Below are 13,277 nucleotides of genomic sequence, written 5' to 3' on the forward strand. Positions count from 1 at the left end.
ATGTGCAGAGCCCAGGGGTGGTAATGTTGGTGTTTGTTAAGCCCTTACTATGTGCAGAGCACTGTTCTAAGCGCAGGGGTAATAATCCTGTTGGTGTTTCTTAAGCCCTTACTATGTGCAGAGCACTGTTCTAAACGCAGGGGTAATAATCCTGTTGGTATTTGTTAAGCGCTTACTATGTGCAGAACCCTGAGGTGGTAATGTTGGTATTTGTTAAGCCCTTACTATGTGCAGAGCACTGTTCTAAACGCTGGGGTAATAATAATATTGGTATTTGTTAAGCGCTTACTATGGGCAGAGCCCTGGGGTGGTAATGTTGGTATTTGTTAAGCCCTTACTACATGCAGAGCACTGTTCTAAGCGCTGGGGTAGATACAGGGTCATCAGATTGTCCCACATGAGGCTCACAGTCTTAATCTCCATTTTACAGACGAGGTAACTGAGGCACAGAGAAGTCAAGTGACTTGCCCCCAGTCACACAGCTGACAAGTGGCAGAGCCGGTATTCGAACCCATGACCTTTGACTCCCAAGCCCGTGCTCTTTCCACTGAGCCACGCTGTTTCCCTAATAATGTTAGTATTTGTTAAGCCCTGACTATGTGCAGAGCACTGTTCTAAGCACTGGGGTAATAATGTTGGTATTTGTTAAGTCCTTACTATTTGCAGAGCACCGTTCTAAGCACTGGGGTAGATACCGGGTCATCAGGTTGTCCCACGGGAGGCTCACAGTCTTAATCCCCATTTTACAGAAAAGGTAACTGAGGCACAGAGAAGTTAAGTGATTTGCCCACAGTCACGCAGCTGACAAGTGGCAGAGCTGGGATTCGAACCCATGACCTCTGGCTCCCAAGCCCAGGCTCTTTTCATTGAGCCGCAGTACAACTCAGCAACAGATAGAGACAATCCCTGCCCAATGACGGGCTCACAGTCTAAACGGGGGAGACAGAAGGACAAAAACAAGACAACATAATCACGATAAATAGAACCAAGGGGATGGACACCTCATTAATAAAATAAGGTAATAAAAATAGGAAAAGTGAACATGCCTGCTCTATAATCTCAATGACAATATAATTAGGGCACAAAATGCAGCATGGCTCAGTGGAAAGAGCACGGACTTGGGAGTCAGAGGTCATGGGTTCTAATTTCGGCCCCGCCACCTGTCGGCTTGGTGACTTTGGGCAAGTCACTTCCCTTTTCGGTGCCTCAGTTACCTCATCTGTAAAATGGGGATTAAGACTGTGAGCCTCCCATGGGACAACCTGATGACCCTGTATCTACCCCAGTGCTTAGAAGAGTGCTCGGCACATAGTAAACGCTTAGCAAATACCAACATTATTATTATTAAATCGGAGCGATAAATCACCAGAATAAACTCATAGTGCTCATGAAAGGTTAACTTCAGGCCCGATTTTACTTAAAAGTGAAGTTGTCCACACCCTTAGAAGAGAAGTGGGTGGAAATACCACTGGCTTTTTTTTAGAGAGAGGAAAGCAATGGTCAGAAAGTTAGTAGAAAACTTAATTAAAATCAAGGGCATTTTTTGGTAAGCTTTTTCCATGGCCCTGGCACCCATTGTTCAGATTCTTAACAACCTGGAATCTTTCTGCTTAAACCTCGAAGAGAGTGACCAGACAAAAGGATTGCCTTGGTTGTGCTGGCTGATTCATTGGAGGCTGAAGTGTAAAAAAAAAAAAAAAGCCCATAAATTTATTTACCAGTTTCCAGATTTTTCCATGCCCTTTTTCTTCACATTCCAGGAGCATAGTCGTGTTGCACATGGTGTCAGTGAATACTGGTAGTTTGGAAACCCCAATACTAAGTTGATTGAAGATATCTTCAGTTTTCATTAAAATTCTTACTTGCGTGGTTTTCTCTAAACAGAGCCTAATGCCAACCTATTGGGCTGTTGTATACAAAATCTGGAAAAGCGAGTAGGATGTGGACTGTGTCCAACCTGATTAGCCTGAATCTACCCCAGTGTCCAACCTGATTAGCTTGAATGTACCCCAGTGCCTGGCACATAGTAAGTGCTTAACAAAAAACAAAATAAAAAAGAGGACCTGATTGTGACATGCTGGAGAGAGAATTATTTCTAGGTAAGAGAAAAATGATAATGCCAGCTGGGAAGTTGCCAGGGAATAGACTGTGACATGCCAGGGAGTGAAGTACCAAAGAAGTTATAGAGAGCAGATCTTGGCATAACGGGGAATTTACCGAGAACTTTTATCATAACTGTTTGAGGTGAGATGGATTTGTATGGGGCTATTGGAAGTCCAGAAGAGAGAGAGTAGAAAAAAATTGTTTTTTATAGTTTAACTTCATTTACTAAATATTTCTGCTTTTGCTATGTTTGTTTCTTGTCACAGTCTGCATAAGTTTACAGTTTCCCTCCACAGACATTCTGTTTACCTCAAATTTGTCTAAGAATAATTCCGTAGTCTCTTTTTCTAAAAGGTGACAGAGTTGCCATTTTTGTTCCTTTATGTCTTTATGCCTTCCTAGAAACATCATTTGTGGTTTATGCTACAGTACTTTGATCGCTTTATAAAATCCAACCTCGTAATTCTCACATTATTTACTTTCTTAGTTGTGGGGCATCCCTTCTCTAAAGAGCCGAAAGTTCATAATAGTCTAGAATATTGCTTATGACAGAAATAACTGTCTTGCTTCTACTCAACGCCAAATTGTGATGCATTTGGCCTGTATATCAAAGGAGTTGTGGGAAGAGGAATGTTACATTGTTTCATGAATGCTTTCACATTAAGGGTGATTCACTGTCCCAAAGGAGAAACTATTAGCCCGTCCTTAAAATGATGGTTTCTATAGAGAGATGAAAGACAGGATCTCTTGACATCTAGTTTTTTCTAAAGTTAAAAGACATAATCCCTGCCTTCAATGCACTAACAATGTAGTGGGGTAGACAAATAATAAATTACCAATGGGAGGAAAAAAATACCATAGATGCAGGTGCCTGTGTTTTAGTACACTAGTGCTGAGGTGGTAGTGGGAGGCTATGTCCTGGGGAGAAAATTAATTGGAGAATGCTTGCAGGAGGAGGGGTAATTTCAAGATGGCTTTGAAGATGAGGAAAGGTCTGGTTTGGTGGATTTGAAAGGAAGGGAAGTGAATTCCAGGCAGGAAGAAGGGTGTTAGCCCCTGGCCAACTCCTTTGTTCACCAAGTATCCCTTTCACTTCCCTAATTCCCTCCCACTACCACATCCACTCCCTCATCCTTATTGGTGGTCTCTCAAGAGAAGTTCACCTCTCTGCTTTCAGGATCAAACCCCTCCACCTGTTCCAGTAATCCCATCCCTTCTAACCTTCTAAAACCAGTTGAACTCCCCTTCCCGACTACCATCTTCAAATGCTCGTTCTCTGAAGTCTCGTTCAATCAGTCGATCATTCGGTGGTGTTTATTGAGCACTTATTGTAGGGAGAGCATTGTACTAAGCACTTGGGAGAATACAACAGAGCTGGTATACACATTCCCTGACCACTACCTTACAGACTGGAGTGGGAAACAGATATTAAAATAGATTACAAATATATGGATAAGTACTGTGGGGCTGAGGATGGAGGTGAATATCAAGTGTTCAGAGGGAACAGATCCAGGCGCTTAGAAGGGAGAGTGAGGAAGGCAAATGAGGGCTCATGTTGGAAGGGCTTCACCCCCTTCAAATTTACCCCATTCTCCCCTAAGAAAAGCCCCACAACAACAACAAAAAACCCTTCCTTGTTATCCCTCTACACTCTCTGGTTAATACCTCATCAACCTCCCACCTTTCCTGACCAGATCTCCCCCTCCCACCCCCAAAATGGGTTATATACACCATCTACCTCCACTTCCTCTCTTCTTGATTTCAACTATCTGGCTTTCTGCCCTCTTCACTCCACTAGACCGCACTTTCCAAGGTCACCAAAGACCTCCCTCTTGCCAAATCTAAGGGACTCTTCTTCCCCCTAACACTCCTAGATCTCTCAAATGACTTCAACACTATGGACCACTTCCTTCTCCTGGAAACACTAACCTTGATTTTAATGACAGAATTCCCATCTGGTTCTTCTCTTACTTCTCTGTTTAATCCCTTTCAGCCTCTGCCTCCACCCCTAACAATAGGTCCCCCTGGAACACCCATTTTACACCCATTCGACATACATACAGCCCCCTGGGGACTCATTCATTCCCATGTTTTCAACTCCATCCATATGCAGGTAACTCCCAAATCAACCTCACTAAACCCTGATCTCTCCTTCTGCCTAATATCATTTTCATTTTCCCCTGCCAAACCTTCTTCTCTGCCTAACTTACCTATTACAGTTAAAAATACTACCATCTTCTCCATCTCTCATTACCATCATCCTTACCTCTTCTCTCCCTTTCAACAGCCCCCCCCACCATATTCTATTAAGTCGTATTTATTGAGCGCTTACTGTATGCAGAACACTAAACTAAGCACTTGGGAGAGTACACTATAACACTATCACACAGTCTAGAGGATGTATCCATATGGAATATGCAGAGTCCATATTCTGTTACCAAATTGGTTTTCCTCCACAATATTTCATTCATTCATTCAATAGTATTTGAGTGCTTACTATGTGCAGAGCACTGTACTAAGTGCTTGGAATTTACAATTTGGCAACAGATAAGAGACAATCCCTGCCCCGTAATGGCCTCACAGTGCAAACGGGGGAGACAGACAGCAAAGCAAAACAAAACATCATCAAGATAAATAGAATCATGGAGATATACACCTCATTAACAACATAAATAGGGTAATAAATAATATATTCAAATATGCACAGTGCTGAGGGTAGGGTAAGGGGGAAGAGCATAGGGCGGGGGGGGCCAGTGGAGGGGAGGAGGAGCAGAGGGAAAGGGGGGCGCTCAGTCTGGGAAAGCCTCCTGGAGGAGGTGAGCTCTCAGTAGGGCTTTGAAGAGGGGAAGAGAGTTAGTGTGGCGGAGGTGAGGCGGGAGGCCATTCCAGGACAGCGGTAGGACATGGGACAGGGGTCGATGGCAGGACAGGCACGAACGGGGGACGGTGAGGAGGTGAGCGGCAGAGGAGCGGAGTGTACGGGTTGGGCAGGAGAAGGAGAGAAGGGAGGTGAGGTAGGAGCAGGCAAGGTGATGGATATCTTTGAAGCCAAGAATGAGGAGTTTTTGTTTCGTGCGAAGGTTGACAGGCAACCACTGGAGGTTTTTGAAGAGGGGAGTGACAGGCCCAGAGCGTTTCTGTAGGAAGATGATCCGGGCAGCAGAATGAAGAATAGACTGGAGTGGGGAGAGAAAGGAGGAAGGGAGATCAGAGAAGGCTGACACAATAATCCAGTCGGGATATTATGAGAGCTTGTACCAGCACGATAGCCTTTTGGATGGAGAAGTAAGGGCGGATCTTGATGATATTGTGAAGGTGAGACCAGCAGACGTTGGTGACGGATTGGATGTGTGGGGTGAATGAAAAAGCTGAGTCAAGGATGACACCAAGGTTGCGGGTGTGTGAAAGAGGAAGGATGGTAGAGCTGTCCACAGTGACTGGGAAGTCAGGAAGAGGACAGGGTTTTGGAGCTGGGATTTGAACCCACGACCTTTGACTCCCAAGCCTGGGCTCTTTCCACTGAGCCACGCTGCTTCCACTCTACCCAAATGACCACTATGCTGTTCTGGACCTTCATCATAATCATCCTCTTCACTGGTATCCCTACCCTCCAGTCTCCTCTCTCCAGTCTGTACTCCACTCAAGATGCCCAGACCAATTTGGGGCGTCTCCCACAGAGTTGGGGATGAGAATCATAAAGAGCACGGGCTTTCGAGTCAGAGGGCATGTGTTCTAATCCTGGCTCTGCCACCTGTCAGCTGTGTGACTTTGGGCAAGTCATTTGACTTCTTGGTGCCTCAGTTACCTCGTCTGTAAAGTGGGGATTAAGACTGTGAGCCCCAAGTGGGACAGCCTGATTACCCTGTATCTACCCCAGCACTTAGAAGAGTGCTCTGCACATAGTAAGCGCTTAACAAATACCAACATTATTATTATTATAAGGATGAAAGACGAGGCCTTGGTGGCTGCTTTCATTGGTGCTTTCACCATTTAGACTGTGAGCCCGTCATTGGGCAGGGATGGTCTCTTATGTGTTGCCGACTTGTACATTCCAGGCGCTTAGTAGAGTGCTTTGTGCATGGTGTGAGAAGCAGCGTGGCTCAGTGGAAAGAGCCTGGACTTGGGAGTCAGAGGTCATGGGTTTTAATAATAATATAATAATAATAAAAATGACAATGTTGGTATTTGTTAAGCACTTACTATGTGCAGAGCACTGTTCTAAGCGCTGGGGTAGATACAGGGTAATCAGGTTGTCCCACGCAAGGCTCACAGTTAATCCCCATTTTACAGATGAGGGAACTGAGGCACAGAGAAGTTAAGTGATTTGCTCACAGTCACACAGTTGACAAGTGGCAGAGCTGGGATTCGAATCCATGAGCTCTTCATTCATTCATTCAATAGTATTTATTGAGCGCTTACTATGTGCAGAGCACTGTACTAAGCGCTTGGGATGAACAAGTCGGCAACAGATAGAGACAGTCCCTGCCGTTTGACGGGCTTACAGTCTAATCGGGGGAGACGGACAGACAAGAACAATGGCACTAAACAGCGTCAAGGGGAAGAACATCTCGTAAAAACCGATGGCAACTAAATAGAATCAAGGCGATGTACAATTCATTAACAAAATAAATAGGGTAACGAAAATATATACAGTTGAGCGGACGAGTACAGTGCTGTGGGGATGGGAAGGGAGAGGTGGAGGAGCAGAGGGAAAAGGGGAAAATGAGGCTTTAGGTTTTGAAGAGGGAAAGAGAATCAGTTTGGCGGAGGTGAGGAGGGAGGGCGTTCCAGGACCGCGGGAGGACGTGACCCAGCTCTGACTCCCAAGCCCAGGCTTTTTCCACTGAGCCACGCTACTTTCCGCTTGCCAGCTGTGTGACGTTCAGCAAGTCACTTAATTACTCTGTGCCTCAGTTACTCCCTCTGTAAAATGGGGATTTAAACGGTGAGCCCCATGTGGGACAATCTCATCACCCTGTATCCCGCCAGCGCTTAGAACAGTGCTTTGCCCATAGTAAGCGCTTAACAAATACTACTCTTATTAGTAGTCTCCCCCGATTAGACTGTAAGCCAGTCAATGGGCAGGGATTGTCTATCTGTTGCCGAATTGTACATTCCAAGTGCTTAGTACAGTGCTCTGCACATAGTAAGCGCTCAATAAATACTATTGAATGAATGAATAGTATTTAGTAATAGTAAATAGTAATAGTGTTGCCGAACTGTACATTCCAAGCGCTTAGTACAGTGCTCTGCACATAGTAAGCGCTCAATAAATACTATTGAATGAATGAATAGTATTTAGTAATAGTAAATAGTAATAGTGTTGCCGAATTGTACATTCCAAGCTCTTAGTACAGTGCTCTGCACATAGTAAGCGCTCAATAAATACTATTGAATGAATAAATACTATTGAATGAATAGTTAAGCGCCCAATAAAGCAGCCTGGCTCAGTGGAAAGAGCCCGGGCTTGGGAGCCAGAGGTCATGGGTTCGAATCCCGACTCTGCCACCTGTCAGCTGGGTGACCGTGGGCGAGACACTTCACTTCTCTGGGCCTCAGTGACCTCATCTGTCAAATGGGGATGAAGACTGGGAGCCTCACGTGGGACGACCTGATGACCCTGTACCTCCCCCAGCGCTTAGAACAGTGCTCGGCACCTAGTAAGCGCTTAACCAATACCAACATTATCATAAAGAATGAAGGAATGAACGAGTGCAAGCCGAAGGAGTCGAGGAGCGGGGAAGGAAAGCGGCCTCGCCGTCCGCGCATGCGCGGGAGCCCATCGGCCGCCATCGGAGCGGAGGCGGCGCGCATGCGCGCGGAGTTTGGCGGCCGGGCCGGCGGTGGCGAAGCTTGGTTGTAGTTTGGTGGTTTGGGGGTCTGGGGGTCGGCCTCCCTTCAGTTCCCCCGGGCGACGGGGCAGAAGGACGACAGGAGGTGGAAGGGGAGGAGAGGCAGCCGCGGGCCCCGTTCCCTGCTTCTCTCCCTCCCCCTCCCCCGGGTGACGTCAACCAGAGAGGCCGGGCCCAGGCTCCGGAGCATGGGAAGCCCCGGCCGCCGCCGCCCCCTCCACCATCACCGCCCAAGCGGGGCTCAGCCTTAAAAACGCGGCCACGGAGGCCTGGAGGCACGAACGGGCCGAGGTAGCAGCAGCAGCAGCAGCAGCATGGTCCTCCGGCCTGCCGCCAACGCCGTCTAGACCCTGTCCCTTTCGCCCCCCCCCCCTCCCCCCCCACCTCGAGTGAGTGGGACCGTGCGTCTCCCCCGCCATGGCTCAGGAGAAAATGGAGCTGGACCTGGAGGTGCCGAGCGGCTCGTCCGCGGCCCCCGCCGACGGCGGCAGCAGCAGCAGCCTCCGGAGATCCAACAGCGCCCCGCTCATCCACGGCCTCAGGTCAGCCCGGACGGGACCGGCCCCGGGAGGAAACTAGGACCGGCAGCTGCTCCCCCTCGCCTCCCCTCAGCACTGTGTTCATTTGCATCTATTACTGATTACCCCATTTATTTTCTTCATGAGGTGTACATCCCCTTGGTTCCGTTTATCGTCATAATGTTGTCCTGCTTTTGTTTCGTCCTGTTCTGCTCTGCCGTCCGCCTCCCCCGATTAGACCGTGAGCCGTCACGGGGCATTCATTCATTCAATAGTATTTATTGAGCGCCTACTATGTGCAGAGCACTCTACTAAGCGCTTGGAATGTACAATTCGGCAACAGACAGACAGTCCCTGCCCATTGACTGGCTTACAGTCTAATCGGGGGAGACTACTACTACTAATAAGGGTGGTATTTGTTAAGCGCTTACTATGGGCAAAGCACTGTTCTAAGCGCTGGCGGGATACAGGGTGATGAGATTGTCCCACATGGGGCTCACCGTTTAAATCCCCATTTTACAGAGGGGGTAACTGAGGCACAGAGAAGTTAAGTGACTTGCCCAGTGTCACACAGCTGGCAAGCGGCAGAGCAGCGGGGCTCAGTGGAAGAAGCCCGGCAGGGATGGTCTCTGTGGCCCAGTTGTCCAGACCAAACGCTTAGTAGAGTGCTCTGCACATAGTAAGCGCTCAATAAATACTATTGAATGAATGCCCCCCAGGTTGCCCCCCCCCAACCTCGGGGCTGCCCCATCTGAGCAGCTGGCGGCCCGCCCGGACCCTGTCGGTGGTTTGTAGTCGACTTATATGGAGCAGCCGGCCGACAGGTGCCTCTCTTGACCCCCCTCCTCGCCCCACAAAAAAGGTCACGAGAGGTCCGGCAAGCCGGTTGGTGTCCCTCCGGGGGGCCTGGAGGCAAGCCGGGCCGTGGCCGGTCCTCCCCGGGGCCCAGGCTGGACTGGAAACCCAGGAAAAAAAAAAGGCATTTGTTAATTGCTTATTATGTGCAAATCACTGTTCTGAGCGCTGGAGAGGATACGAGGTGATCAGGTTGGCCCACATGGGGCTCACAGTCTAATCCCCATTTTAATAATAATGTTGGTTAAGCACTTACTATGTGCAGAGCACTCTTCTAAGCACTGGGGTAGATACAGGGTAATCAGGTTGTCCCACGTGAGGCTCACAGTCGTAACCCCCATTTTACAGATGAGGTAACTGAGCCACAGAGAAGTTAAGTGACTTGCCCACAGTCACGCAGCTGACAAGCGGCTGAGTTGGGATTAGAACCCATGACGGCTGGCTCCCAAACCCGGGCTCTTGCCACTGAGCCACGCTGCTTCCCTAAGCAGAAACTAACGGCACATCAGACCCCAGGGACCGAAGGTCTGAAGGGATCTTCTTGAACCATTGAGGAGGCGGTTTGGACTGGGTGATGATCTCGGGGTTTTGGTTGGAGCAGGAGGCTTCACCCTTTCTTAGAAAAGCAAGCCCCGATGGATCCATAGTATTTAGGATCCACAGGATCCGGCACGTGGCTCAGTGCAAAGAGCAGGGGCTTAGGAGTCAGACGGCATGGGTTCTAATCCCGGCTCTACCACCTGTCGGCTGGGTGACTTTGGGCAAATCACTTCCCTTCTCGGTGCCTCAGTTACCGCAACTGTAAAACGGCGATGAAGACTGTGAGCCTCACGTGGGACAACCTGATTACCCTGTATCTACCCCAGCACTTAGAGCAGTGCTCGGCACATAGTAAGCACTTAACAAATACCAATATTATTGTTATCATTTATTGAGCACTTACTCTGTGCAGAGAGGTTTCACCTGAAGCACTTGCTCCTGGGTTTCTCATTGTCTCTCTCTCTCTTCTCCTCCCCCGTGCGTTCCCCCCCCGCCCCCCGTATTCCATGTACAGAAATATTCAATAAAGCCAAGTCTGCTAGAGCAAGGAAAACTGCCCCTCCTGCTACCGCTACCATGGCCACCAGCTCTCAGCATCTCAGCCTTCATGGTTGCTTCAAGGCTGCTTCTTCATGTACTTCTTGGCAGGTTGTCTGAGGGATCCGGGACAGTTGCCTAAAGCGGCCTCCCCACCCTTTTTAAAATACCTTCAGGAGCACGAATACCCCAGTTGGGAAAATATCCGACTCAGAGGAGTTGGTTAGGTGCCCTTACTGTCCCTACCTCTACCACATTCCTCTAGCCAACAGGTGAAGAACACTTTTGTTCTTAGGGATTTTAAATAACTCAATTTCACAGCAGTCATTTGAGTTAAAAAAAAAAAAATTCTAAAGGAAAAAACAGTAAACATTTCCATTTTAGGTAAGGAAGATGGGGAGGGCGGGGCGAGGAATTTTATTTGTGTCTTCTGTTCTCAGGTAACCCAGCAGAAGAGATTAGCAATTGAGAAGCATAAGGATTCATTTCCCACTGTGAACTAATTTGTTGACTAATTTGTCCCCCTTAGATTGTCTCTTGATGGCTAAGAATCTTTTATAACTTTCCCCAGTGCTTAGCGTACAATAAGTGTGTAATAAATGCTACCGTTATTACTACCCAGGTGACCTGTCACTCTCACCTGGCTGGCTTAGTGGTGATGAACCAGGGAAATCAGGTGATTTGAGTTAGTCTCAGCTTTGCAAAGAGGATGCCTGCTGGGGCTATATCATCAATAGTGATGGTCTCTGAACTTAAGACCTGCCTGAGGTTGGATCAGGCCTAATGAGAACCAGAAAAATTCCTGGCTAGTGTAGGTGGTGACTACTCTGTGACTACCAAGTTAATTTTCTGGTGGGTCATAACTTTTGCTTTATTAGCTTAGCCCTAAGTGGGTCCTGCATGCTAAAAAAAAAAAAAAAAAAAAAGGAAAACTTTTTGTGAACTTGGCAAAGTTTTGCAGCCCTCCCCTCTAGTGGCTTGCTGCATTCTCTCTGTGCCCCAGCAGGATGTGATGGGCAGGGAAGGGAGGGTGATGTGAGTGACACTGCCCTAGCACTGTGACAATTCCTTTGTGCAGGTTCTCGGTCCTGATAATGGTTGTTCTAAACAGGTGATTCCATTTCTAATAAAAAACTTTGCTTATTGGCCCTCCTTTCTGTGTCCCCAATATTGGGCGCAAATTGTGTTCAGAGCAATGTACTAAACACTTGACAGGGTTGCCAGGAATGAGGCTGATACAGTGGACCAGGTGGGATAGAAAAGCTTGGATCTGCCTGGTAGCAGTTTGGATGGAGAGTAAAGGGAGGATTCTAAAGGTGTTGGATAGAGAGAATTGACAGAATTTAGGACTCCTTAAGCAAACTGCCGGTGGTTCCCGAGAAATGATGGTAGGTTGTGATTTCTAATTTCTCGTCATCTTCCCATCTGAATCATTTGTTCAGTGAATTACTAGCCAGGAAAAATATACTCAATCTGTAGTTGCATTTGTTTCCTTTTTTGGGTATCTGAAAGTTGGTCACAGATTTAAGGGAAGATCTTTTAATGTTCTGTCAGGTAACAGCTAGATGACCCGTAGTGATTGGTCAGCAGGGACAAGAGAGTGCAAGGGACACTGCACACACCTTTAGTGCTGTGGTAGATTACTCTGTGCGGATCCTCGGTTTCAAAGTGTTTGTGACTGAAGACTTGTCCGTTGTCTTAAATGGAAGCAATATGCCCGAAATGCCAATCAGTATTGAGGCTGAACGCAACATGAAAATAGAATAGACTTAACAGTTTACCATTGATCTTGGAATGTGAGGTTACTAGAGAATATTAATCAATGATTTTTATTAAGCAACATGTTCTGTATGCTTGAGAGAGAACAATGGTGACAACATACATGTCCCCTGCCCGCAAGAAGCTTAGTGTAAAATGGAGTCAGACAAAAATTATTTAGAAATAGTTGAAGATGAGGTAGTGGAGAAAATATGCCAGGATGAAATATGAGGAAAAATAATTTAGCATGCATGTTCGTGAGTGCTCAGCCTCTGTTGGGTTGATATAACCTGGGGTGTTGGGAAAGGGCTCCTTGAAGGAGATAAATTTTAGGAGGGTTTTGAAAGTAGGGAGAGCTGGAGTCCAGTGAGTTTGGAGAGGGGGTGAATTCCAGGCTGAGTGTGGAGGGTGCTGGATGAGAGTTATGGTGTGCTTAGGTGGAGCAAGGAAAGTGAGCTGTTAAATGGCAGGAGAAGAGAGCCGATAAGATGGGGCACACTGGTGGGGGTGCCTTTTCAATCATTGGTTTTTATGGAGGGCCTGTTTGTGCAGAGGACTGTACTGTACAGCTTACAGGGAATACAACAGAATGAACAGTTATGATCCGTTGCTCTCACAGAGCTTATAAGAGGCCTTCCCTATTGAATAAACCCATTGTATTTATTGAGCACTTAATATGTGCAGTGAACTGTTCTTAAGTACGTAGGGAGAATTGAGTATAACAGAACTGATAGACCCATTCTCTCCCACAAAGCTTGCAGCCTGGAAGGAGACACAAAAATTATGGTTATATGCATAAGTGCTGAGGGTGGGGTGAATAAAGGGTACAAATCTAAGACCATATGTGACACTCTCCTCTGTTTCTTTGTGCTTTTGGGTCTGTTCCCTTTTAAGCACTCTGATATTCACCTCTCTCCTAGCCCCACAGCACTTTGAGTATGTATCCAACTGTAATTTACTGTGATGCCTATGACCCCCTCTATAGGTTCCTTGTAGACAGGGATGGTCTATACCTACTTTTTGGTAATATACTCTTTCAAGCACTTAGTACAGTAAGTATATTTATATCATTTGTATTATGGTATTTACTAGGTGCCAGGCACTGTTCTAAGCA

General features: G+C 47.1%; 1 protein-coding gene across 7 annotated transcripts in view; it reads left to right on the plus strand.

Moving 5' to 3' along the window:
• PABIR3 (PABIR family member 3) overlaps positions 1-13,277 on the plus strand; it is a 148,839-nt gene that overhangs the window by 81,113 nt on the left and 54,449 nt on the right. For 5 of the 7 annotated variants that reach the window (XR_003760573.2, XR_005660099.1, XR_005660097.1 and 2 more), the window contains exon 1: positions 7,923-8,497. The exons of 1 other annotated variant lie outside the window; for it this stretch is intronic. Coding sequence is in view for 1 of the 6 variants with exons in the window: in XM_029068082.2 (XP_028923915.1) it covers positions 8,373-8,497 (125 nt within the window). In the remaining 5 variants the exon portion in view is untranslated. Of the gene's footprint in view, positions 1-7,922; positions 8,498-13,277 lie in introns of those variants that run through there. One more of the 7 variants, XM_029068082.2, reaches the window with a different exon arrangement.

The sequence above is a fragment of the Ornithorhynchus anatinus genome, chromosome 6 (genome assembly GCF_004115215.2).
Source record: "Ornithorhynchus anatinus isolate Pmale09 chromosome 6, mOrnAna1.pri.v4, whole genome shotgun sequence".
NCBI classification, from domain to species: domain Eukaryota; kingdom Metazoa; phylum Chordata; class Mammalia; order Monotremata; family Ornithorhynchidae; genus Ornithorhynchus; species Ornithorhynchus anatinus.